This window comes from Diadema setosum, chromosome 1 (assembly GCF_964275005.1).
Source record: "Diadema setosum chromosome 1, eeDiaSeto1, whole genome shotgun sequence".
Taxonomy (NCBI): domain Eukaryota; kingdom Metazoa; phylum Echinodermata; class Echinoidea; order Diadematoida; family Diadematidae; genus Diadema; species Diadema setosum.
Genome location: NC_092685.1, coordinates 23,288,134 through 23,316,121, shown reverse-complemented (window position 1 = coordinate 23,316,121; position 27,988 = coordinate 23,288,134). Strand labels below are relative to the sequence as shown.

At 38.3% G+C, this 27,988-nt stretch overlaps 1 protein-coding gene across 1 annotated transcript; it reads right to left on the bottom strand.

Annotated features, from left to right (window-relative positions):
- Nucleotides 1-101: 101 nt before the first annotated feature.
- Nucleotides 102-27,716, bottom strand: LOC140235016 (heterogeneous nuclear ribonucleoprotein L-like). The gene is made up of 16 exons (XM_072315058.1): nucleotides 27,615-27,716; nucleotides 22,546-22,664; nucleotides 20,913-20,997; nucleotides 19,776-19,858; nucleotides 18,080-18,155; nucleotides 17,469-17,554; nucleotides 15,964-16,060; nucleotides 14,888-14,957; nucleotides 9,069-9,173; nucleotides 8,010-8,281; nucleotides 7,159-7,280; nucleotides 5,639-5,768; nucleotides 4,830-4,904; nucleotides 4,024-4,081; nucleotides 2,511-2,606; nucleotides 102-1,695 (listed from the first exon to the last, which is right to left on the bottom strand). The coding sequence occupies exons 1-16, from the start codon at nucleotides 27,711-27,713 to the stop codon at nucleotides 1,637-1,639; spliced, it is 1,632 nt and encodes a 543-aa protein (XP_072171159.1). The 5' UTR covers nucleotides 27,714-27,716; the 3' UTR covers nucleotides 102-1,636.
- Nucleotides 27,717-27,988: the final 272 nt, after the last annotated feature.

Genomic DNA, 27,988 nt, shown 5'->3' with positions numbered 1-27,988 from the left:
CAACGAAAATGTGAAGATTGGATAATTAAGAATACACAAACTCAGTACATGCTCTCCCTGCGAAAGGCATAGAGTCAAAGCAAATACAACACAATCAAATCTTTGCCATAAAAATTACTGTGTCACAGACAACTTTATTACAGCCATAAGAGCAGAGAAACAAGATGAAACTTATACAGATGAATACAAAAGACAACTCTAAGCATGGCTCGATACATGTGTTTTTAAAAAAAATTGTGAGAGAAAAAAAGTCTAGAACACACCACTTGCTGAAGTACACATGAATGTATGCAAAGGGCCTAGTACCAGAATGACATCAATTTGACACTGTTATCTAGCTGAAAAGATGAGAAGGATCATAAAGAATGATTACCAACTATGATGACAGAGTGCAACAACATTCAGCAATTCATAAAAATACACCTGTAGACCTCCTCTAGCTTTGAATAGTGAAAAAAATCTTCAAGCCTGATAACACAAAAACATACAAACCAGACAGGACAGAAATCGGTCATCAGTCTGTCATAGAACTAGTGACCATTGTAAATGTATCTACACCATGTTACAGAAACCATGTTATCTCGATAAAATATAGAGCCTTGTGCATCCTTTAAGGCAATGGAATGACAAAAGAACAGAAATATGAGAGAAAAAAAAATATAGTGAGCTGGCAAACCATGTGGATTTTAGTCTGAATGGATCCAGATCAAGACTACTTTCAAAAATCCAAATATGGGTAGCAGAATAAGTTCATGGTCAAAATTTTCACGTCGGAAGAAATCTGACTTTTGTCGTTTCCTGTTTTTAATATAGTGCTAAACTTATTCATGAAAATGTGCACATACAACTCAATCATGAGTCATCGAAACGGAAAGTAATTTACCAAGATACTGTACAACACGAGTAAGTACACATAAAAACAAGTGGAATTACATACAATAGGTTTAAAAAAAAAAAGAAGAGACGAAAAAACATATAATACTCGTAGCAATCTAAACAAGTTTGATCAACGGCTCATCATTTCATAACCAGAAATTCCAGTGTAGTTCTTTAGCATGACAAAATGGTGTTGTTGACATTAACTCATCCTTTCAGATCTAATGGATAATTCTCTGCCGAGTGACTTAATAGATACAAGTTTAGTTTCTTTCCTTGTTTTGCTTCATGACGTCAAGTGAATGTCTATATACAGCATGAACAATTATGAATGCATTTCATCAAAGAAATAAGGTTAATGTTTCTACAAGTTTTCAGAATTTGAAAATCAATTGAAGGTCAAGGAGTCTTGGTGGAATTGGATACTTTGCAATTGTTGTCGTAACACTAAAATTGATATTGAACAGCGAACAGTTATTTAAACACAATTGACCAGGTATTACGAGTTATATCTTACAAATGTGCACCAACATGAGTGGAATCTGTACATAAGTGATGAGTGAGTAAGAAGGGTGCACAGTACATTGGCTCTATCTCATCCAACAGTTAAAGCTGCTGAGATTTTTTTTTTTTTCTCGCTGCCGTACTCTTGAAACACATCGCCTTATCCGACAGAGACTACCATTTTTGTTACAGACACTGCAAGATGGAGGGCACAACCAGGCGATGAGAGCAGCAACGTTGTCCGTCTCGGGAATGCCTACTCAGCATGGAGGCTGCTGGAGAAGCACAGCTTGAAGATGTATGGCCATCTGCCTCCTGCTGGGAAAACGAGCAATGAAAAAATCATCGAGGAATGGTTCCACCGTACCACAACAAACTCATCTTGGACAAATTTGGTGTCAGCAGAAAGAAAGAGCGTGGTATGCTAAGCACCGCATAACTAAAAATAAGTGCATGAGCCAACTGCTATCTAGCGAATCCACTTCAATGTGGGTAAATTTTCCATCACAGAAAAATAGTGTAATTTCAGCATGAAATAGTGAAATCTTAGCATTTTAACCCAACCTTTGACCTCGTGCCCTAAACTTCCCACAAGAATCATAGTCAGACAATACATGTATAAGTAGTAAGTTTCATGAAGATAGCTCGAGCCATTTCTCAGATATGAAGAAGAAAAGGTGACATTTTTGCATTTGACATTTGACCCAATAGCCCAATATTCCCAATCGAATCCTTATCTGGCAATATATGTATATACTTAATTTCATTGAAGTACCTTCAGGCATTGCACAGATATGGAAGAAATGGCAAAGATTTAAAACTTGACCATGACCTGCGGCTTTTGATCTTGAGCGTGTGCGCTCACAGGTTTATAGGTGCAGCTTGATCCACTGATATGCTCATACATATGCCAAGTGCTTTGTTACATTGTCCACAAAATCAATTACGCATTGATTGAAGGACAGATGGAAGGACAGATGGAGGAACTGACAGATTACCCAAAACTGACAGACTAGCAAAATGCTTGCAGCAACATGTTGTAGCAGAGCCATAGAAAGAAAGAACTCTTTGGTATAAAACCATGCAAAATAAAAAATGTCATAAAAAAATAAAGCAGCTGTGTTCCTTGCCTGGATTTTCCATGGTAGTGTGGTTGGCTACCACCAGAGCTTCGAGGGCAGATGCTCTGTCGGGCCACTCGGCCAACCCAGTGCGGCTGCGGTCAGCTGGAAAGGGATGAATCATGCACAAAAGCCGATATCAACAGTGTCAATAAAGCATACAATTGTATATGAGTGCATACAACAAGCCCTTCCCTTTTCTGCATGAATGACTTTGTGGAAGGGGAATACCACATACATTTTACAATTGAACAAAGAAAAATAAATTAAGACAAAGGTGTACTGTTTTTCTTCAGAGGCAGGGAAAAGAGAGAAAGAGCAGAGTAGAGAAATGCATTGGAAAATTACACATATCAGTTGAATTTTGTCAAGGGTAGCTCATCACTCCACAAGGCATAAAGAAGTAGTACACAGGATGAATTCCCTTTTCATCCATGTTTCTTCTTCTTCTCCTTCCAGTAGCCTGAAGTGAACTGTGTAAATGCTTTCTTCAATATTTTTTCTTTTTTAACCCTATTCTAACTGGGGGAAGGGGGGGGGGGTCAAATTGACCCCCCCCTCGACGTTTCGCGCCACGATTTCGCAACGCGCAAAGCTTTTGCCGCGTCGTTTCACGACTTTTTTCATTGAAGTCTCCCGCATATTTTGAGACCAAATTTGCGACATCCGGGTACACCGTTTTGAAGTTACGTAATGTTTTGCATATGCATGTCAACCAAAAAACAGCTCAAATTCATGATATCGTGTGTAAATCCAATGCAAATTGTGTTTTTTGGTTAAATTGATATAAATTAGATTATTTCAACTTTTAACCATTGAAATTAATCAATTCTAGTGTAGATAAGCCTGAAAAAGTGCCTGCAACAAGTTTTTGGCAAAAAAACAATAGAAAACAAAAGGTTGAAAAAACAATAAAATACATAAGAAATTAACAAAACAATAAAAAACAAAAGAAATTAATTTCAATTGAGCTATTTTTTTACACAAAAATTGTTTGATGTGTCTTGAGAAATTCTGACACAAAAATTTAGCAATCCTCCAGTCTTTTTAATGGAATTATAGGTGAAAATATGATTTCATGCACAAATTTGCATGATTAATTTATTGAAAATAGAAAGGCAATATTTTTCTATTGTATGACGATGTAATCTTGTAGTTGACATCCAGCTCTATCTTCAGGTAAAATTTCGCGGCGATCGCGCGATCGGCGGCCGAGATCTGAAGGGGGGGTCAAATTGACCCCCCCCCTCAGTAAAAACTTGGTCTCAAATAGCCCAGTTAGAATAGGGTTAAAGTAACGCTTGGTTTGTAATCAATGCCCGTTAAGTGGAAGCCGGAACATGACTAAGAGCGCAATAAAAACTGGAGGTTTATTGTTGGAGGCAAAATATAAAACTGATATCTCTTTGTTGTCACATGATCACTTGGCAGAGGGAGAGAAACGTGAGTTTTAATCCCCCCACGTTATATAAAGGCATTGTAATTCTTACTCTGGTGAACATATACTTATTCTTGCACTTACATTTCTGTTCAAACATCTTCACTGCAATTGGCTCCCTTGCTCCTGCATTGATGAACACCTGTTGAATCAAGAGAGTATTGCATAATAGCGGGTAGGTCTACTCCAGCAATAATTACCTTGAGGTTGTAATATCAAGACACATACAAATAAGCATTGTCTGTAGATTTATATTAATGTAGATTTGATTCACCAGCTAGTACAAGAGCACTTGACTCGGATGAGTCACAAAACTGTACTCTCCATGATTTTCACAAATCCAGTATTTCATTTTATGCTCTCATCATTATTGTAAGGGTCTTGATTTTGTACGCAGCCTGACAAAATGAAGTTGAAGGAACAAAAGTTTCATAATGTAGCACCCACAACTTCCTTACAAAAGGTCTTTAACAGACAAAATCATTACGAAACATTCAATGAAAGTGACTTTCTTGTAAGACTCATCCCTATCTCCACAGACATTTTAAGAAAATACTACTGGAGCCTCTTCAGTAAATGCAACTATTTTTCACTTCATTTTTTTTTTTTTTTTTACTGTAAACCCCCCCCCCCAAAAAAAAACAACAACAAACAAACAAACAAACAAACAAACAAACAAACAAACAAAAAAAACACACAAACACAAACAAAGGGTGAAAATATAATTTCCCCCAGCTGTAAAAAGGGTGGTAAGAATAGCTCTGAACCAGCAAAAATGAAAGCAAAAAGGGGGAGGGAACCAAAATGAGCATTAAACTGAAATAATTGCTACATCCCTCTCCCCAGATAGTACTGCAACCGAACTGTAAATGGTTGGAAGGATGTGCTACCTGCTTGATGGTCTGTGGAGTACTTTCAGGATGAGCATTGAAGAAGTGGAGCACCTTGGATGGCTGCTGGATACGTGATACAGGAGTCAAGGAACAAAAGAAGCCCAATGGTAAGGGGGAAAAAAGCGCACCATCATATTTCACTCCATTGAATAATGAAAAGGTGACACTTGTCTCTTCTTAGCAGGCGACAGAAAGATCTAATGTAGCTCTTTCCTGGAGTGACTGGCTACTTTTTGCTCTTTACAGTGCCATACATTATCTATCAAACTCAAGACCACAAGCTAAAAGCCAGGATATAACAGACATCAGAAAGGGACTGGCAATGACTGTGGTAGCCATGCAAAGATAAATGCTCTTGTAGTAATTCACAAAGGCTATTAAATTAGTTTCATTTTTCTTGTGTCTATCCCTTTGCTTTCTAGCAGTATCTTGATTACTCTATGTTAATTACATAATGCTAAGTATACAGTGTCCTTTAATTCACTGACACTGTAAAAACTGAGATACAGCAATTCATGCGTGTCAATAATGCCTCCGGCACCACTTCATGGCGGAGGCATACAAATGCCAGCACCAACGCAGAGACTCACAAAACTCACATGTGATCATATCCCATTGATAGTTTTGGGAGTAAACTCTGCCCAACTTACATAAGTCACTTCCCAAATTTGGCGAATGACCAGTTATCCATATCCCTACATCTGTCACATCCGTTTTCATTAGCCAAACATAATTAACATTTTCATAAAAGCTCAAGAGCTGGGGTGCTCTTAACGTGGCCATCACCAGATGCTGTAAAGGATATGGTTCTTGCTGGCTGCCTCCTTGCTCCTGAAGCGGTTGTTGCGGCTCTTGGTGTAATCCTTGCAGGATGGTGTCCCATCGTGCAGTTCTCCTGGCACCTGGGACAGGGCAACACACGCCTGCTTCGAGAAACTGCATAAAAAGAGAAACACACGCTCTTAGCTAAGTAGTATATTATCTTTCGTTCAACAATCTCATATATACCATCTAGTATTTAGAACAAAAATAAAATTCAATCCAGTTCTGTACAGATAAGACACAGCAACTGAAACTCTTCCTCTAAATTAAAACAAGCGATAGATGTTTAATCCTAATCCAACCGGGTTTTCTGAGGGACTTGAAACCACGTTCAGATCTTGGTCGTGGATCGAGCAATCCTCGCGAAAATTTGCCCTAAGGTAGAGGCCAATGTAATCTACAAGACTGTATAGTTAGATTTTTGACATTTGAATTTATGTATTTTAAAGTAATTAATTTATGCTAATTTATGCAAAATATATATATTTTTTGGATATAAATAAAAAAATAAAGCTCCAAGACCTCTATTTTTTGGTGAACATATTCTTTTCAATATCCTCAACAATAATATTGAAACAAACATTCGGCTTCATAATTATTTCTTATGTACTTTATTGTTTATTGAATTTCTTATATATTTCTTTGTGTGGTTTTTTTTTTTACTTTTTGGTTTTGTTGGGGTTTTTTTCGTCAAAATTTGTCGCAGAAACTTTTTAAAGCATAATCTGGCTAAAATAAATCATTATCAGCCATTGAGAGTAAAAATATTTATTTCTATATGAATTAATTGCAAAAACACAATTTACATTGGATTTGTACACAATCATGTTTTTGAGCAATTTTTTGGTCGACAAATTTTTTTCAAAGGGGCGTGGCTTCAAAACAGCATGCCCGGGAGCGACAAATTTGGTCTCAAAAGTTGCACGATACTTGAAAGAAAAAAGTCATAAAATATGTCGCGTCGAGAGCATCACGCATTGCAGAATAATCACGCGAAACGTCGAGGGGGGGGGGGTGGGAATAGGGTTAAGGCACCTCTCATATTGTATGATATAAACACATAGTACAAAAGATTGAACCATTCTTGCTGGGTTAAGTTTGATACATTGAACAACATGCAAATTTCAAGTCTAAAACTTATTGCTGGTACATCACACTACTAAATGCATATCCCATTAGCCTCACTAAAGCAAACAAGCAAGAGTGGGGTTACAGGAATCCATTAGATTCCATTGAATATTATCATTATCCATTGACATTATCAGTATTAAATGAATGGAATATTTGACAGATGAGGGCAATGTGAATCCAGCAGTAAGTCAGTCAGTCCATTAGTCATGCAGTCAAACGAGGGTGCCAACATTCGCACATTGAATCAGAAGGATTCCAAATGGCACTGTGCCACGGTCTCCAGAGTGACATTAGAAGAAATAAAAAATAAAAATAAATATTATAAATCACATCAGTGCAGGGTTGACGGCTACATGTTTATCGCAGGACTCACGAGAGCTGGACAGCGCTTCCGAAGAACTCAATGTTGCTGAGGTTGGTGATGGCCCGCTCAACGGCCAGGGCATCTCCCATTTCTGCCATGGCACATCCAGGCTTGCTCTTCATGAACTTGACCTGCAAAACCAAAGAAAGGAGAGGACCTATAGATTATGAACAGTCTACCACCAGTTAAATACAGCGTAAATCTTTGACATAGGAATTTGATGAGATAAAGAGTACAATCATATGGTAATGGTGGACATTGCCGTGCAGAATCAAGCTGTTATACAGAATAGAATCACAGGTACCGTCTTTACCAAGCACTGCAAGGAAATACTTTTTTTCATTATGTAACTGACAAAAAAAGGAATTGTCATCCCTTGCAACTACAAAGTTGCCATGTACATTTTGTATATTGCATTTATACTGGAGTTCATATACCTCTTACTTACTCAGAAGTAAAAACAAAATCTGAATTCATGGGGAAACTGTTTTGTTTCACACAGCCTAACAGAGTGCTGCCAAAATCCACACATCAAATGCTGTGAGGTTAGACACTTTTGTGTGACCCTGACACAAATCTCAATGGTCTACATTAATAGGTGATGGAAATTCCAATATCAAGGACGCCATCAAATTTTCTGTTCAGATGCAAAAGGTGGGTTAATTTTTCAGAATGCCTTTTGAAAAATCAGGAAGACTTGGCCAATCTTGCAAAGACAAGAATCAAGATAACTTTTAATCAGGCACAGATGGGAGCCCCTCTATTTGCTCATTTCTCTGAATATGGAAATGTTTTTGATAAAGTCACTTTTTTTTTTCTTCCTCCATTGTTTATAAGAGGAATTGGTATTAATGAATCACCTTCATGACATTGCCATAGAGACAGAGAAGGTTGAAGAGCTTGTCACAGTTCATCTGGTCAGTGCTCATGTTGTAGATCATAACCACTGGGTTCCCATTGCCCAGCTGGTGCCCCATCTGAGGGGAGGGCTGCAGGCCCATCATGTCATGACCCCCGCCGTATCCGTAGTCCCCGCGATCGGCAGGGTAGCCGCGTGGTCCGCCTGGCCCATAGCCCTGGTCGTGGAATCCAGGGGGTCCGCGTCGGCCCTGTGGTGGTCCCTGCATTCCTCCTGTGGCAGTGCATATTTGATAGGTGACAAAAATGAGACCACACATCCACAAATAGCTGCGATAAGTGTACTTGACATTGCTATCTCAGACTTTCAATTGTGCATACGAGTAAAGTATACCAATTAAAACAAGTGCGCCACATATCCAGACCATATAAATTGTTGATACTGTTAACGACTCGCGAACTACAGCAGTTCTGACAAACCAACACCAACTGCAACATGCGAGACTGCTAACATTGCATAACCTTGCAATTTGACAACGTTCAACATTTAGACTGCAGAATTAAGGTTTGAAATCATTGATTTTTATTAAAATTTTATGAAAAAATGTAAAGAACATGACCCGCGGAACAGTAATTTGAATAGGCATGTTTATGGGAAATGCATGTTGTAGCAAAATCAAACCGTCCTCAATGGGTTAAAAGCATGATGGTAACTTTGCTGACATTATGGTACTGGCCACAAAATACTGTTCTCTTTAACTGGGGATGCCATTTCTCATTAATGCCTTCCTGTGGCACACGGCCAGAAAAAAACAGCAAACCTTGGGCCCGTTGCATAAAAGTTACAATTATGGTAACTTTGCCATCCAACAATGCTCAATAGCCAATCAAAATCAAGAATTCCATGGAAGTTACCACTGGATGGCAAAGTTACCATAATAGAAACTTTTATGCAACAGGCCCCTTGTGTCACAAAGCCATGCCCTTCATTTGGTTATGGAGGAACTTCCTGCTTCCTACACAGTTACCCACACACTCCTGTTCTTTAGAATGCTGCTTACCATAATCGCCGTACTGAGGTGGGCCACCGCCCTCCCTTCGCATGGTGGTGGGACCATTGTAGGCAGGTTCAGGCGGGTCCTCCAGCAGTGCACGCCCTTGGGATGCTGCACATCACACACACAAAGTAAATGAAGTCAGCGTATCTTTTTTTTTTTTTTTTTTAACACAAATCTACAACTATGAATGCAAAAGACATAGATGTAATCCCTGGTAGTGGCACCATCAGTTTATGTTAGATCTACTACCTATACTGTTACAGGTTTATTTGAGCCAAGACTGCTTGTCTTTAAACTAGAAAAACTTTTTCCACTACTTTCACAGAATCGAGACATATGTTTGCGATCATCAGGGTTTGTCCATCTGCCTTGCAATCTGACCTTCCAACAGCAACAGCAAGTTTCCCTATTTTATCAAAGAACGTTTAGACTTTCTGACTACATGCACATCTAATATGAGCAAAGGAAGTAAAAGGATACAAATGGAAGTGTAAAAGTAACATCTAATCAAGTTTAAATGAGACATACATTGTACACTGTAACCAGGTTCGATGAATACAACATACTTCGCTCATCACATATTCAAAAGACAGAGCTTGCTACGTCATTTTCCATCATTACCATACTGTATAACAAGGTATCGGTATCACAAAATGTGCAGCTCTTCAGACGAAGGGATAAATGAAGAGAGGAATTTGTAGTTTGTTTTTTGTTTTTTTGTTTGCACCTGCAGTTCAGAAGTAGTAAATCTAAAATGGTATGAATCCAAAACGTGATGCATCATCTGCAGACTATCACATTGTACCATTGTACATCATTCTTCCTCTTTAAACTGCTCAATGTTCTTGTACACCCATTCAAAGGAACATTTCAAGAACAGTAGAAAAATATCACATTCCAATACACACACAAAGAAAAGGATGAGAAAGACTTCAGGATCTACTACAACACACACACACACACAGAAAATTCAAATACTTCTTCACAGAAAACTGCAAAATGTCTTTTAAACACACAGGGAAAATTCCAGTTATGTGTCTTGGTCACGATGAAAAAGAAAACCAGCATATGACAACACACCAAAAGCCATCCCATGTTACCTTGCGGTGTATATTATAAACAAATAACATATCCAGCGCTACGGCACACATCCACGGTGTGAATCTTCAGTCCCAACCTTGAGTTGGCAGAGACTTCCATTACCCGACGTAGCGGAGGATCATCCAACGTAGTGATGCAATCGCAGAGGATGGGAGCGATGCTGCTCTTTTTTCATTTCGTTCTTGGGGCTCAGCGAAGGAGACTGTTCATCCTGTTGAACATGAGGTACTTGGTCAGTAGTTCTGTATGTTTTGCATGCGTGTGGCTGCATCAGTGGTGAAACTCCTTTGTGCTTGTCTTGCAGCTCTTTGGGATGTACAGTGTACATTGTGTCTTTGCTTTCTTTTCATTTTCTTATTTTTAGATCTTGGAATGTTCGATGGAGCTGTAGTTGTTTTATCTGTTCACCCCTGCGGTACAGTCGGTCAGTGCTGGTATCATGTGGGTCTGAAGATGTTCTCCATTGTACCAGGAACTAATCACTGGAACTACTGTCTCGTATGCATATCAAAGTTTTTGAACATGTCTTTCCTTTCTTTTCTTTTCTTTTCTTTTCTTTTTTTTTTTTTTTTTTGGGGGGGGGGGGGCAAAGTCAAGTATCTGCTTGAATTTGTATGGCCATTTCATTGAGAAGTTGTGTACTGTAATACACAACTGGTGCTGTGTTCCCACAAGTATTCATGTACCGTGTACAGGTTTGACTGGTTTGATGGTTCAGATAAAATCAACTCACTTTACTTTCTTGCAATGCTGGAGTCGAGATACTTGTACACTGTAACACCAATGTTTCAGTCAAAACTACTTTGTTTCAGACCTATAAATAGGGTGTCACAATATGGTTACCATGGAAATGTGCAGAGGGTTGGTTAGAATCTACAATGTATAAAGTGTCAAGTCATATTACACCTAGTACATGAACATTTGTAGCAACTTGGCTTCCAAGATAGGGCTAGCAATGTTTAAGAGAAGTACAACTGTTGGGTATGGCATACTCGTGAACTGTTGCAGTTGCATAATGTCACTGTACATGAATACAACAGGAAAAATCCCTGGAATCGTGTGCATTAACATGAAAACATAGTACCAAGTACAGTGTATGTATATACAGTGTATGTACACAATAAATCCCAGTGTCAAAAGAACTTGACATGTCTCTATAACTTGCATGCAATCTGTCACATAAAACTGGATAATGGCCACTCTCATTGTGAAAGTTTAAAATGGAGGTGCAAGCAAAATGTTTAAAGTAAAACAGCCATTGCAAAAAAAAAAAAAAAAAAAGGTTGTTACAGTGTATGCCCATGATTACCTGCAATACAAACATAGTCTAATACCCATCCACTCATGCTAAATTTGTAGGAGCAAATTAATGATTTGTTTTGGAGGCAAATGTATGAAAATGTGTCAATATACTGTAAACAAGTATTTGTGCATTGAAGCTGTCATGGAAGGAAGTATTAGGTACTTTTCTTTGTTTTGTTACGTTTTAAGAAAGGTACAATGTATCTATCTTTTTCTCTTTTCCTAGAAAACTTTTAAATGGCTGTCTTACTGTATTCAAATACCAGTGGCTGTGAATTTAACCCACATACTTACAATGGTCTGTGCATACATTTGAAGTATGTACATGTATACCATAAATAGCAGTGGTGGATTGTAGGTACCACAAGTGGTCTTGCATATCAATGGTGTTGATAATCTGTGTGCTAACAAAATATTCATAAATAATGTCATTTCATGGCATAATCAAATTCAATACAAATCAGTTAACAATCAATTTGATATTGGATACAGCCTGCTCCACCATACAGGGAGTTAAAAAAAAAAATACTGAGTACAATGGCATTTAAAGAGCATAAGTAAACAGGGTCACATAACTGAAGTACATGTGTACTGTATACAGAAATGTACAGGTGTTTGCCAAAAGCAATCCCTTTATGTGAGATGTTGGGAGTAAATGCACAAAATACTTTTGATTGTAAACACCAAATAAACTGGGAATAGTGACAAGTGATATCCGATCAGGCGACTTGTATCCTCTGTACAAGTAACAACCAAGTTATAAACTGAATAGGCTAAATATCTTCGTAAAATCAAATATCAACATTTTGAACATGAATAATATGGCATAATGTATAACCTTGCTAAATTACTATCTTCTTTTTGTGCTCTTTTAAAGGAGGTGATAATCTGGGATTCTGAAAATACACCAGAAGTCTTTGGCAGCCACATTTGGTGATTTTAATTTGCTTTCTACTATCTTGAATGCATTACTTGCATGCAAGGATATGTACAATTGTACATGTATGGTGTACATGTACAACTGTACACCGATTCCAAATCCATTTTTGAAAGTCTATGGCTGCACAACTGATATAAAGCCCTTACATTTGTACATACCATACTGGTCATGTTTATACTCATGCTTGTGTAACACACCATTTGACAGTATAAAAAAGTGATACAAATGTATGTACAATGTACTTGATGACATGTACAATTGTACATTGTAGTTAATATATGCTGCAGTTTACCTGAACTGAATATATACACGTGTATAATGTTCGAAGGCAAACATGTATTAACTCTATTTTCTTGCATATTGCAAGAATTAAATCATACATACACAGTGTAAGTTTTACATATTTTTTTTTGTGTGAAATATAAAGATTAAATACAACACTGGTAAGACTAATAATGCATCATTTTTTTCTTTTACAGTGTATACTGCATTTCAAATTTTGTTTCAAGGTTCATGAAATGGGTGTTGCATAATAATAAGTTTTGTGTATTGAAGAGGTTTACACAAGAGACAAATTGTCGAACCTGTAATAAAAAAAGAAAAAAAAAGTCTGCCAGTTTTAAGTTTTTTATTTTTTATTTTTTTTTCAAAGCATATTGTTGGATGCAAATAGGTGATGAATGTTGTACTTAATCTTCACAATGTCCAGTGTCATGATAAATGTACAATTTCAGATTCTCCCCTATTTTGGCACAGAATTGATTGTCTACTGTTTACGGTACATGGTACAAGATATCACTCTCAGATGGTACACACCCTGTACATGCAGTGGCAATCTTGTAAGGAAGTTCAGCTTCATTTGGCAAGAAACAAAATGATGCACTTACAGTGGTACAGTGTATATGGATATAACCTACAAGTTGTTTCAAGGCATCAACACACAGGTCATCCTGGGTTTAGGAAAGACGTGATCCTTTTGAAAGATTTATGAAATCTACTCTTCATGTGTTCTCCATGTGCATTACTTGAACAGGAATGTGCAAATGAATGTACATTGTATCTATTCTTACTTGCATTTATACATGTATACAGTTGTACATAACTGTAAAATATTGAACAATTACTGAAAACGCAATTGTACATGTACATACAACATCTGCAATGCTGCATACAATGTAATAGCACCTGTTGAAAGAGTGATCACCTGTACATACATTGTAGTTCTGACTATGCAGTTTGTTCAGATGGGGAACATTTACAGGGCTGCTTGACAAACGGAAGTTTTTATTTTCTGAAAAATGAAATATTGAAAATAGCAAATGTTGGAGCTGATTTTTACAGCAATGCTCATGTTTACATAGAATCCTCATTGCAAATGTGAATTGTGCATCTTGATGATACAAATCTAATTTCCCATAAATTGTTTCTTTATTGAGACATGTAAAATAGTCATCAGGGGCTCAAATTCATGGAATACTAATTGTAGAATGCAATAACGCACAACATGTACCTGCTCTAGTGTATCAGGATTCACACTTTCAGAGTAATCTTTTGAGATTGAACACAGACTGAATGCTTTTCTACCTTGTATGTCAATCACAGTGGATGACTTAAGTGTACTACTATAAAAGTGGAAATTCCAGTGCATTTTGCATGACCAGAAACTAGCACGAAAATAAAAGCATGCAAATATTTTCACTTGTTATATGTAACTCATTTTAATGGTCGATATGGAATTTAAAACATGTACTGTAAACTTTGTTGTACCACGCCAAGCACAAAAATTTCCACTTTTACAGTAAATTCAAGAGATTAGTTGAAGGATTTTCATTGACATAGAAAGCATGTTTGTTTGCACTGAAGAGAAATATGTACATGTATTATACATTTGTAGTCTTCAATAGTATATACATGTACAGGTGTGTAATACATTATACTCGTGTACATGGATGTAGACAGTATCATAATACAGAGCATACACATCTCATTCGTTTTGACAAAAATGAAATCAATCTTTGACAAAATACAAACGCATAAGCTGATAGACAAATCTATAAACACGAGGCTCAAAACACGATGTTCAGATAATAGCATGATAAACAAATCTGGATCTCTTTCCGAGTCTAACAATTCAACTGAGAAGTGTTTCTTTGTTTCATGTCCAATCATACAATTCCAATTAAGTAAGTTTTACTTTCTTGCTCATGAATCAGCAACATCTTTAGCCATTCTACATTCCCCTAGTGCAATAACTCAACCGACTAAAAAATCATACAGATAATATAGAATTAGACATAATCATAATGAGCATATACCATCAAATAAATAATAAATGGTTTGGCAATAAGATAAAGACTCCTCATATGCATTGTGAGACAGACTTTTGCGCTGTTTGTTGTTACTAAAATTTTGAGTACTTTCTTTGATCAAACAAGAACCAGGGTAACTAGTGGTGAGAAAAGAAAGGGGCAAGACTCACCTGTATTCAAGCCAGGGTTGGTGTAGTCATAAGTTTCAGCATCATTCTTGTAAACTGTCAATGTTTTTGGCTGCATAAAAAACAATAACAACATTTTTTTTAATGTCTTTGAAGATAAGTCACAAAATATTACCTCTACCCTGCGCTCAGTTCCCAGAAGTTTACAGAAACAAAAGGTAATTTAGAATGAGAAGAGCCAAGTTGAATTCAATAAATAATGAACAATAGAGAGTAGGTATATCATAACCATACAGGTGTATGTACTTGTAACCCAGCTATGTTTACATATTTTCACTTTTGGCTTCTCACAAGAACTACACGGGCAAAGTGACCGCAATGTTTCTGAAGAACTTCAAGCTCACTCCGCAGATAAATATGTTGCTAAATTCAAATTTTTCTTCAAAGGAAACGTATCTTCTCAACTAACATCACAATCATATCATATTAACCCCCTGCACTTTCACAATGTGTAAGACATATGATGCACGCTTATAAACTGCCTACAAAGTGGCGATACAATCAAGCTACTGAGGTGGATCAACAAGGATTTCAACCTTGGTAAACAGCAAACAGCATTGACCGAATTCTGAAGGTTGAAAAGGTATGTTTCTTTCAGAAGGTAGCATTCCTTCCTTTCTGGAATAGACATGCGTAGTAAAAGAATTCGGGAAAGAGTAGTTTTCATGAAAGCAGCATATTTCTGGCTAAAAAGGTACAAAATATGCAGAAAAGCGACAGTCTGTATCACTATGCCCACCATGGATTATTTGTGTTTAATTAAGCTAAAATATCACCTTGAGCTTAATTTGCATAATTAATTAATTAAAATTAGAAATTAAATGTTTCAAAAAATCTTATGACACAATCTTGTAGATTATGACGTGGGTCTCACGCATGCAAAATTTCATCGCGATCGCACCACCGATGGCCGATGGGGGGGGGGGGGGGGGGGGGGGCCGGAATCCCCCCCCCCCCCCCCCCCCCCCTGGTCTGAGCATAGCCAAAAAAGCCCGGCCCCGTTAGGGTTAAACAGATCTCCATTCACGGGATTACACTATGACAAGGAATTCACTTACCCTTGCAAAGTCAATCTTGAGGGTGCAGCAGCCAGAGTAAATGTCACAGTTGTGCAGATTCTGTTTGGCAAGGGTGGCATTCTGAATGGTGTCGAACGTGTGGCTGGAGTTAAGGATATCATTAGCATGATGTTGATGTTTGTTTCTTGTACACCTGACTCCTCTTACAACAGAGTCCTCAGGAATCGCAGTTTTCTTTCACTGTATCAAAATTTCATTATAGCTGAATATTAAATGAAGTATATAAAGACATACCAATGCTTATTTGTTACAAGATTTTCATTATAACAATGTGCTACAATGGTGAACATCATAACGGGAATGCAATGGATTTTAACCCTATTCCCACCGCCGCGGCATTTGATGACTTTTTTTCTTTCAAGTATCGCGCAACTTTTGAGACCAAATTTATCGCTCCCGGGCATAGCATTTTGAAGCCACGCCCCTTTGAAAAAAATTTGTCGACCCAGAAATTGCTCAAAAACATGATTTTGTGTACAAATCCAATGTGAATTGTGTTTTTGCAATTAATTCATATAAAAATAAATATTTCTACTTTCAATGGCTGATGATTTATTTTAGCCCGATTATGCTTTTAAAAGTTGCTGCAACAAATTTTGACGAAAAAAACCAACAAAAACAAAAAGTAAAAAACAAAGAAATACATAAGAAATTCAATAAACAATAAAATACATAAGAAATAATAATGAAGCCGAATTTTTGCTTCAATATTATTATTGAGGATATTGAAAAGAATATGTTTACCAAAATTTAGAGATCTTGGAGCTTTAATTTTTATTTGTAGGCAAAAAAAAATATTTTTGCATAAATTGGCATGAATTAATATAAAATACAGATATTAAAATTTGAAAAATCTAACTATACTGTCTTGTAGATTACATTGTCCTCTACCTTAGTGCAAATTTTCCAAGGATCGCGTGATCCACGACCGAGATCTGAGGGGGGGGGGGGGGGGCCCAAAAAGGCCTTCCCCGGGTGGTTTCAAGTCCCTCACAAACGCGGTGGGATTAGGGTTAATGGTCTCTTGCTGAGTTCAATTTCAACCCGAGACTGTTTAGTCAACACTCGCGCTAATTACAGAAAGTCTTTGAAAGTCTTCAACTTTCTTGCGTTACGATCCACCATCAAATGATTAACATATTTTATTATAAAATAGCAACCACTAACTATCTTAATAGCAGGAAAGTGTTTCCCATTAAGTGTTAAGTGAAAATAGTGTTTTCACTGACAGTGTTTAGTGTAAATAGTTGTCATCTTACGTGTAGTTTGCAAACTTTGAAAAAATTTGAAAAATAAGTAGTGATTGAAGGCAGGTAATGAAGCATTCCTGGTAGATCATGCTTTTAAAAATTGCACCAACAATTTATATCAAACTGTTTAAACTAAAAGATGATGTCCTGCAGCACTTTTTACAGACCACCTCAAAGCCACAAGGACTCTTTGCTGCTTCCTAAAGAAAAACAGGACGCTGAATGAAAGGATATTCCACCATGGCTTGCACACCGTTCTTCTTGAAGATGACAATGCGCAGAACATTTCCAAATCCTTTGCAGATGGCGTGGATGACATCCTGTAGAGATAGTCAATAACAAATTTCAGTACAATCACATCGGGAGGTACATTGTAGGAAAGATGGGATCACACATATATACAGAGCAATACATCAAAATATAATAGACATGCACATTTAAGTAACTTTACTACGCCTGAAACTACAGGTCTAAATGTTCATTTAACATACTGTGCATAAGTATAATGCACACTCAACATCTTATATTTCCATCTTGTTGTTAATTCAGTTCAAATTTTTCCATAAGAAAATTCCCCCTTATGACTCTTACATAAACATCAATAACAAAAACACTTTCCTATTAAGTTATACAATTGTAGATACAACTACAATGTACTTGTATATTACACAAAATTTTCATTGACATTAAATAATCACTGGCAAATTGGATCATTTCATAACCATATTTGTGATTTATTCATTTGTGTGTGTGTGTGTGTGTGTGTGTGTGTGTGTTCATGTGTGTGTGTTCATGTGCATTTTGTCCAGTCTCTAGTTTCTGGACAATCTAATGTAAGAACTTACAGTGGTGATCCTGTACTTTGGCCTGAGGACAGTCATCAACAGGACATTATTGGCATTTTCCTCGCTGTCATTCTCTCTGTGTGAAATAGCAGAATATCACATACATTACTATTACACAAATGATGCACAGGATAGAGTGCGTTAGTGTAGGCGTAGCGCACTCGAGGTATAAAATAGTCCAGTCAGCTACATGTAGCACTCGCTCGAGACAAGAGTCGAGTCAAGCACGTTGCACTCGGAAATCCCGCACATGTAAGTACTGTACGTATCAGAGCATACTGTATACGTACGCCACATAATATGTTATGCACACAAGAAAGGCCGGCCGGCATACACAGCCCGAACTAGAAGTTGTTTACAGGTATTGACAGCGCGTATAGTAGCGCACGACGCACTTGTAACAATTGATTGAGTGCGCACTGGTACTGCAGTGCAATGGTACTAAAGTAATCAAAGCCCACGTGACTCATTTCAGCGCTTCCTATTGGCTACGTTCTTGAACCCATTTTATAATATACAAATGGTGCACAGGATAGAGTGGGTTAGTGTAGGCGTAGCGCACTCGAGGGTATTTACAATTGTGAAACATGCACGAGGCGAAGCCGAGTGCATGTTGCACTACATTGTAAATACCCGAGAGTGAGCTGCGTCTCCACTAACGCCACAAAATAATCCTGTGCATCATTTGTTTTATAAAATGGGTCGAATACTAACAGCATTTTCACGTACCTTTGTGGGTCAATAGTCCAGTCAGCTACATGTAGCACTCGAGAGAGAGAGTCGAGTCAAGTACGTCGCACTCGGAAATCCCGCACATGTAAGTACTGTACGTATCGAGTACTGTATACGTACGCCACATAATATGCTATGCACACAAGAAAGGCCGGCCGACATACGCAGACCGAACTAGAAGTTGTTTACAGGTATTGACAGCGCGTATAAGTAGCGCGCGACGCACTTGTAACAACTGATTGAGTGCGCACTGGTACTGCAGTGCAATGGTACTAAAGTAATCAAAGCCCACGTGACTCATTTCAGCGCTTCCTATTGGCTACGTTCTTGAACCCATTTTATAATACTAAACTACTACTAATAATAATAATAACAACAATAATAACAATAATAATAATTATTTGTACTGAAAGTTCCAGTTGTGGTCTACACAAGGGTAAGATTTGGCACACTGTCTGAAAAAGAAGGAAAGAAAGAAAAATAGTGTTATATGTTGGTCATTTTACACGTGCTTTTCTTAATCACAATTCCATGGGTGAAAGTGGAGGTGAAGGTACTTCAATTAGGATCATTCTGAAATACAAACTTTGCACACAATATCTTGTTGGATGCAGGATGCAAATCACCAACACTGACATGGTAGAGGGTGCACGTACTGTAAAAACAATAATTTGATCTACCGTCATCGCCTATGGAAAATACTGAGTATGGTAATTACATTTACAGATTTTCACTGCATTTAGCATATATATTTTGTCTTAAGTTTTGGACTTGAGAGAGAAAGAGAGAGAGAGAGAGAGAGAGACTCTGGTAGCATGTATAGTGTACATGTCCATACAAAGATTTTATAAACTAGAAACATTATAATACAATAAGAAAACAGTACCCATAATCAAGGGAAATGACATACAGTTGGGAATTTAAGAAAAGAGGCAGTGGATATTGGCTTGATTAGCTCGCATACCCTGGGCGGATGATCCTGGCACTGTTTGAGTAGTCAAAGTATGCTGGTTTTCCTCCAACATTGATGATGTTATCTGGATGGGCCTGCATGAAAAATCATTTCAAATCACGATCGTTCAGAAGGTTTCAAGATACACAATGATATGCAAGCATTTTTAGAGATAAGACACTGTAGCTTTGTCAACACAACCTGAATATGTAAGTATGTATACGCAAAAATGCATTTAAAGGCATAATTTACCATTTGCAGATGAAACAAAAACCCACCATTAGTGCTTTAATATAGTTCTAAAATGTGAGTTAGGGATAGAAACAACCACTGTCAAAGACTGAATCCGTATACACAAAATGTGAACAATAATTATAATAAAAATGTTTCCTGACTAAACCATCTACAGATATGGTTTATTAAGAAAAACACTGATATCTCCTTAAATTTTAAGCTTTATTGCAAAAAATGTATATGGTAACATGTTTTGTAATACTACAACAGACCTACACATATGCATTAAATGTGATATCTTAATTTTTTTTTCAATCACTGCTCCCAAAGGTAAACTGGACCTTTAAAGGGGATGGCTAGTAACCGATCAGTGGGAATCAGTGGGAATGCCGAGGGATGATTGTTCCAATCCTTGTGGGATTCATTTAAGAGTACATTATATACACTGTTGTGTAAAAATTATTTGCTTCAGAACGGTCTCATATTCAAGTAATGTACAGATTAATGCCCCGTCACTGACCATGCACGCTAACCCGGAAACATTAAACTGCACATTACTTGAATATGAGACCATTCTGAAGCAAATATTTTTCACAGAACAATAATAGATATCTAATGTACTCTTAAATGAATCCCACAAGGATTGGAACAATCATCCTCCAGCATTCCCACTGATTCCCACTGATCAGTAATACTAGCCATCCCCTTTAATTACAGTTTGTACAGGTTCACTGTTACACACACTGTAATGTGTATGAGATGAGATGCATGCATATTTCTTACCACTACCACATATATTGTTCAGCATAATAAACAAATAAATTTAAGAAGAGCAACAAAACCTCTACCACAATAAAACTACAAACATACATTTGTAGCTAATGAACCAGCTGTGACAACTTGGTTATGACTTACCTGTGTGAACTCAACACAACTTTTGGCGCTCTTCATGTCCTCAAACTCTACCAAAGCCTGCCCCTTCTGGATCCTGTGTACAAAACTGTTCAAGTAGCAAGGGGAATGGTAAAGAATACAAAAAAAAAAATAACGTGTGATTTCTTCCCATTGCGATTCTTGCAAGAATGGAGCAACAAAGTGTGTGAACCATAACATTAAAATCAAAATAAAGAAAGACATAGAAGGCTAAATGTAAAGTAAACAAGTTTCCAGGTTAATATAAGAAACTAGCAAATGGTATACAGTAAAGCCTCCGCTATATTGCATTATTCTCTTGACAGATCTACACTTCATCTTGAAAACGTGAGATGACAGTTTCAAATGACTGACAAGAAATTAAAATGACATGATTAATAGCTGAATGGCACAAGCCCAAATGTGTTGCATGATTGTATGAAATGGGTTCAAGAATGTAGCCAATGAATCAAAAGCACTGAAATGAGTCGCGCGTGCACTCATTTATTTTTTTCATTAATGAATCGGAGTGCAAAAAGTGCACAATTAAAAAGTATACATTGTTTGTGACTGCACTTAATCTGGCATCACAATATACACATGTACAGTGTAACATTTGTAGTGTACATTCAGTCAGTCACAAGCACATCCTACAACTGTAAATCACTAATTAACTGTAAACAATTCCAGAGTATTGTTCCATGTGTTTTGAACATTTCTTTTGAATTTCATCAGACATCTTGGCATGGAAGCAAATTCTACATAAGTAGCTAATTGGTATTCTCCCATAAAGGTAGTGTGCAAGTGAAAACAAGTTAAACCCATTTTATGACACAAATACACTGCTGAAATGGATAGATTTAACTTTGTGATGCTAGAGGAAATGTAGCTCACACTCACTTAGTACAGTAACTGTGTCTTTCAACATGCACTTGGTGCCCCTCTTGTATGCTGCACCATTATTAAAAGATGCACTCTACCTTTTGTATTATTTGTATAATATACAATAGGTACATTAAGTAGACTTTTCCTTCAACCAAATCTTTTGACATTTGAACCTTGACCCATGGTCCAATAATCCATAGAAATTCTCAGATCACTACCAAAATTTAATCATTGGTTCCTTGTGTCATTATCAACTTTATAGCAAGTTTTATTCAAATCCCTTCACAACTTTTTGAGTTATTTTGCACACAGAAAAACAAATCGACGCCGATGAAAACGTAACCTCCTCTTTCCTTGGCTAATACATGTACAGTGTAGTACTGTACATGTATTAAGTTTCACAGAGTTCATTTGGAATCCCAAAATGGTCCTTAAGCTGTCCAGACAGACAGACAACCCGAAAACATAATGCCTCAGGGCCCCGTTGCTAGAAACTTTGCGTTTAAACGCAACTTGCAACTGATTGTCACTGGCCAATCAAAATCATTGTTGCATGCATGTCTTCTTAATAGGGCAGACCCTGAGCCAATCAGAATGGTCAGTGACAATCAGTTGCAAGTTGCGTTTAAACGCAAAGTTTCTAGCAACGGGGCCCTGGTGATACTTCTGTGGTGGAGGCATCAAAAAAGCACACTTTAGAAATATTGAATGAAAAAATAAACACTTAAGAAATCACTGATACAACTTGTACCTTATCAACCCAAATGGCTGCATCGCCTCGACAATATCTGCCTCACTGACACTGTCTGAAAGGTTGCTGACATGGACGACACTGGAGGGCAGCGGTTTATGCTGTTCTTCGAAGCAATCCTGTGTAGAGAGAAGGCAAGTGCTGTTACTGAATATACACATACCTTGTGTACATACATAGAAACTCCATCTACAATGTAGGGTATATCTACATATAAATAGACAGAAAAAAAATGTGACTGTCTGGAGGAGTTTTACACCATTTTTTAACTTTTAAAGTTCATAGAATGGTACCATCAAAGCCTTTAAAGTAATCTGTCAATCAAAATAGGGCCGACTGAATCGGCCAGAGCATTTTGGTGGCAGGCTTTGGGCCGGTTAAATCGACCCGTAACAGAGATAGAGTTAAATAGTAAAATTCACATCTCATACTAAATACACAAGCTGTTTGAAATATCAACGATTAAGGTAGAATTCTCATGGAGAAAGACACAGCTACAATTTGTAATTACACGCTAACACACAGTGATAACCAAAGAGCATAGAAGCACATGCAGTGTGTGCACTTCTAGACTCTTTCTTGATAAGCTGTACATGTAACTGATCACTGGCATACAGTACATTGTATCAGCTTCCGTGCTAGAGCATCCCCTATGTATTGTACACATGCATCACAGCCTTCAGTCTGCATACGAGATTCCATGAAGCAAGACCATCTACCGGTAATCTCCACAGAACATGTATCCCCAACGATAAATGTACAGACTGATCTTTTGGGTCAATTGCATGTAGGCCTAGCCCTTTATGTAGATTCTACAGCAGAAGAAATTACATTAGTTTATGTACAATATTGTACAGTTGTAAATTTTTTTAGTGAAGTTGACATCAGAAATGACTGATTATTACAAGATGTTCAGACTTCAGTGAGGACCAACATCCCCCTCCCCCATAATACTCATACCACAGGTCTTAGTGTGACACGAGATACAGTAACGGACAATGTTTGCATTGAACAGTTGATTGATTACAAAATTTACATACTGTAGGGGGTCAGGCCTTGGTATCTTGGCTTGGTGAAGTCCAGCTATTAGGTACATTGTACCATGCAGGGACTTGTTTCATGTTTGTGGTGCCAATGCAGCACATTAGTTCACCATTCACCATGGTTAACAAAAGAGAGAAGGCTTGTTGTATCAAAGTGATATTCATTGAACTTGCCCATAATTTGACTGTAACATTGTCCAATTTTTAACCGCTGACTAATCCATGCTTTCACAAATCACGCATGGTCACTTTTTGGCACAAGAGATCGAACCTTGGTCCTTGGTGCAGATTTTTCAGATAGAGCTGTGATAATATTCCTACATCCTTCCTGATGCATTGCACAGAGCCAAAACTAGACTGGCCTTTGATATAATAAACAAAGGTTGGCACTAGTGTACTTTCGCACCTGTTTGTCAAATAATCTCCAAGCATGCACAAACTCGCCCTTATCATTCAGTAACCCAAAATACTGTACTTGCATCTGAGTCTCCAAAGTCAAATAGAAGTTTTCACACTTTCCGCATCTAAAAGTGTCAGAAAATCGTTGGAAAATCTCAATCGCTTGAAATGCTGCTCTGTACACAAGCACAGTGCGAATACGTTCAGCGCATGCACTGAGGGTCAATCATTTGGTCCGAGTGTATAGCCAACAGCGGCTCTTTCTATGGTGCTGTTGAAAAGCTAAAATTTGCTTTTCTCTTTCTCGTTTCCTCAGCCAAGTCTCGCGTTAGCGGTTGTAGCTACATTCAAAGCGATTGAGCGTGTTTGCGAGTGTGTGCTGCCACATAGGCCTATATCTTTCTTTTCTATCTTTTCAGGTAGAATCGGTCTAAATTTCCCTTTCCTTCTTATCATTCATTTCTTTGTCATTTCCCTCTTGTCTATTAAACTCTCAAACAATGTCCTATTGAACTATACTTTCTAATTGTTCTTTGCTTCCTTCGGGGTTGTTCCCCTTCCCCCCATCCACAAGGCTCTTTCCTTTCTATCCTCTCTAATATCTTTTTATGTGTCACTCTAATGAATCCTTTTATTTCCTTTTCAACCTGTATATCTCTCTCCTTCTTTTTCAACCTGTATAACTCTCTCCTTCCTTTCCATCTTTGCTTTCATCCAGTTTGACTCATCTCTCATTCTTTTATTCTACCTGTACACAATTGTACAGTACTGTAGATCGTGTTTTTCTTTTTCCATCTATATTTTTCTCTTTGCTTACCTCTTTTCATTCATATCTCCCTTGCATTCCTTTATACATGTACTGCAAGTTCCTCTTCTTTCTTTCCTCTCTTTCTGTACTCTCTATTTTGTTAACCTTTTGTTTCATTTTTTCAAATTTTTGAATGTACATGTATTTTTTTTCATTTCCTTTTCCCCCTTTTCCTAGTACAGGCTTTATTTTCTTTCACCCTTGTCTTACCATATAAATTATAACCACATTTTTCACAATCTACTTTCATTCACACGCACACACACACATGGGTGACTCGCTCGGAGCACGGTACAAGCTGAAAGGAGGAAAAAGTATCTTTTAAAGATACCATACAGTAGAAGAACTTGCTCTGATTGCTGAAATAGCTACACCTCTACTGTACAATCAGATCAATCACGGCGCTTGCTGCTGCCGTGAACATGTTTTTTGTACACTGTGCGTGCTGCGCTGCGCTGTCTGCTCCTGTGCAACACAGTTATCCCAGCTACCAAACTAGCTGCGATCGACAAATTCTGACAAGTGTAAATTTGAACAGTAAAGTGTCAAGACAGTGAAAATTCCTTTTTTACTGCTCTTGAATCTTACTCAGATGCAGATATTTGAGGCTGTAGGATTTTAAGAGCGAATTATCACAGAGCAAACTAGCTGTGAATAACTGTGATTGCATATTCTGACCAATGGTGCAGTGCCAGTTCGGGCAACCTCAGAATTTGGAAGTTTTCCGAAATCAGAAGTTAAACTTCCGAATTCGGAAGTTTTCGTAGATTTTTGGCTTTCGGCACGCTTTGGCTAACAACGGCACGCTTCTTCTTACCTACATGTAACTAACCACTCTCACCCATAATCACAATTCTAAACTGCTTTCAAAGGAACTCACCCTACAAGTTTGACAGATATTCCACAATCCACACATCAAGGTACATGTATGTAAAATTCGAAAAAAAAAGTTGATTTTGATATGAATTTCTGAGATGCAGTCGTATTTCCTTGCTTTGCGCCGTCAGTCTCCCTGCCTCGCACGAGTGCTGTGTAGCAATATGAAACTAGAAAGCGTGCATGCACTCCCATTGCCGACGGCCGCTACCGCATCGGACACTTCCGAATTCGGAAGTATTGAGCGCGCTCTACAGCAGGCTTTGACCAGGACTGCCGATATCGGAAAACTTCCGAATTCTGAGGTTGCCCGAACTGGTGGTGCGAGACAAGTGTCAAAATGGTGAAAACTCTTTTTCTACTGCAGGCTAGTGCAGCTGCCTGGCCCTGCCTGGTCTTGAATCTCACTTCAAATTTGAGGCTGTTAATGCAAAGTTTGTCAATGTAATGACTCACCCCACTACCCCCGGACATGGGTGCGTCATTTCCTCGTTTGGTCCGTCAAATTTGTGACCCAGGTGTTCGTCATTTTACCAGCTTTGTCCGTCAAATTTTTGACCGAGGGGTGCGTCAAAATCCCATCATTGTCGGTCAAATTTTTGACCAAGGGGTGCGTCATGGTACGTCACTTGGCTATGGAAAATAACACGCATTATTTGAACCGAGGGGTGCGTCACTTGCTATGGAAAACTGCACGCATTTTTGCACGCTACCAGTACCGTATACACGTACCGCGAGTGAAATTACAGTGAGCGTTTTCCCGCGGCAAGTGAAAGTCGGGAAGCGTTTTGGAATAAGAGGGGAAAATGCTTGCCAGAATCTGGCAAGCAAATAATTTAAAAGCCACCCTTTCTCCTCACATTTTCTAAATAATGTTCTGTGGTAACAAAGGCAAATTTTTGATAGTAAAAGAAGCAGCAGCAGAAGAAACTGCCTGCCGCATGCCATTTTCTGCTCTCGGGATTAGCCAGACTTAATGAGACGCGCGATGCTGTTAGTATACGCTGTGCGAATCTACTACGTACAGCGACTGGGCTGTGTGTACTCGCGGGAATGCCGTGGCGTGGCATGGTGTGTACCTGCGCTACAGTATGCATCCACCGGACTAGCAATGGCCGCGCACACACAGCGCATCTGCACAATGTGATTGTCATGTATGGATTGCATGCACAGAATACACACTATCGTACATTGTACATGCAGCAGCGTGATGTACGGTGAATGACGGTACGGTGCTTACAGGGCCAGGGTAAGGGAAACTTGCCGAAACTTTTACAAATTATGTTTACGAATCAAAAGAAAATGAAATTGCTTGAATAAAACGTATGCAAAAATTGTTTCAGTATTTTCGGGGGTGCGTCAAATGTACCGAGGATGTCCGTCAAAAAAGTGACCGAGGTGTGCGTCACTTTCAACGTGTTGTCCGTCAAAAAAGTGACTGTGGTGTTCGTCACTTAAATTACAGCGTTTTGTCCGTCAAAAAAGTGACTGTGGTGTCTGTCAGTGTCAAAAATGTTTGGACTTTTGCCTGTGGTGGACATGGTGGAGGTCATTATGTTATGACAAACAGGTGCAAGAGTTACTAGTCTAGCGCCCAAAGCAAAGGTCTCGATCGATCAATGGCTTGTTCTTGCCCATACTACAGTGAGTGTATTCAACACGCCAGGCCCGGGGCCAGGGCATAATGCATAATGTTCTTGGTCAATACTCAATGTGTATAGTCAGTTCCCATCTCCCTGGTATACATAGTGTGGTAGGCCTACAGGTAAAATGCAACGCGTGCTTTTCTGCATTTGCAGAGAGTGCATGCCATGGCGGCGCGTGGGCTTGGTCGAAACGTGGCCTGGGCCCACTCAATTATGTGGCGCAATAAATCTACCATTAGATATTGTACTGAGTTCTCAAGACACCCTTTAACAGAAAATGTTACGAAGGAGTATTACCCTTGCTCCTGACTGAATTCCTCGCCCCCCAACATCAGTTCTTTGGCGCTTTGTCGCGTGGCCTTCGTAGTTCTGGTAAGGCTCCATCTTGTTTGTCATGCGGCGTGATGAAAATGCGCATGCGCATACTCTGGACGAAGAATCGATTATCCAGGTAGGTCGATCCCACCTATGTATCTCTATGTACCTAGCCCTCCCCCCTCGCACGCTTGCGTACCGTGTGCGTACTACAGTGTACCGTGTAAAGTGCGGATGGGGCGCACGGTTATACAATGTACTACTGTATACTGTATAATTTTGCTTCTTTGCTTCTTTTGTGTGTGTGTGTGTGTGTGTGTGTGTGCGTGTGTGTGTGTGTGTTCGTTTGTTTGTTT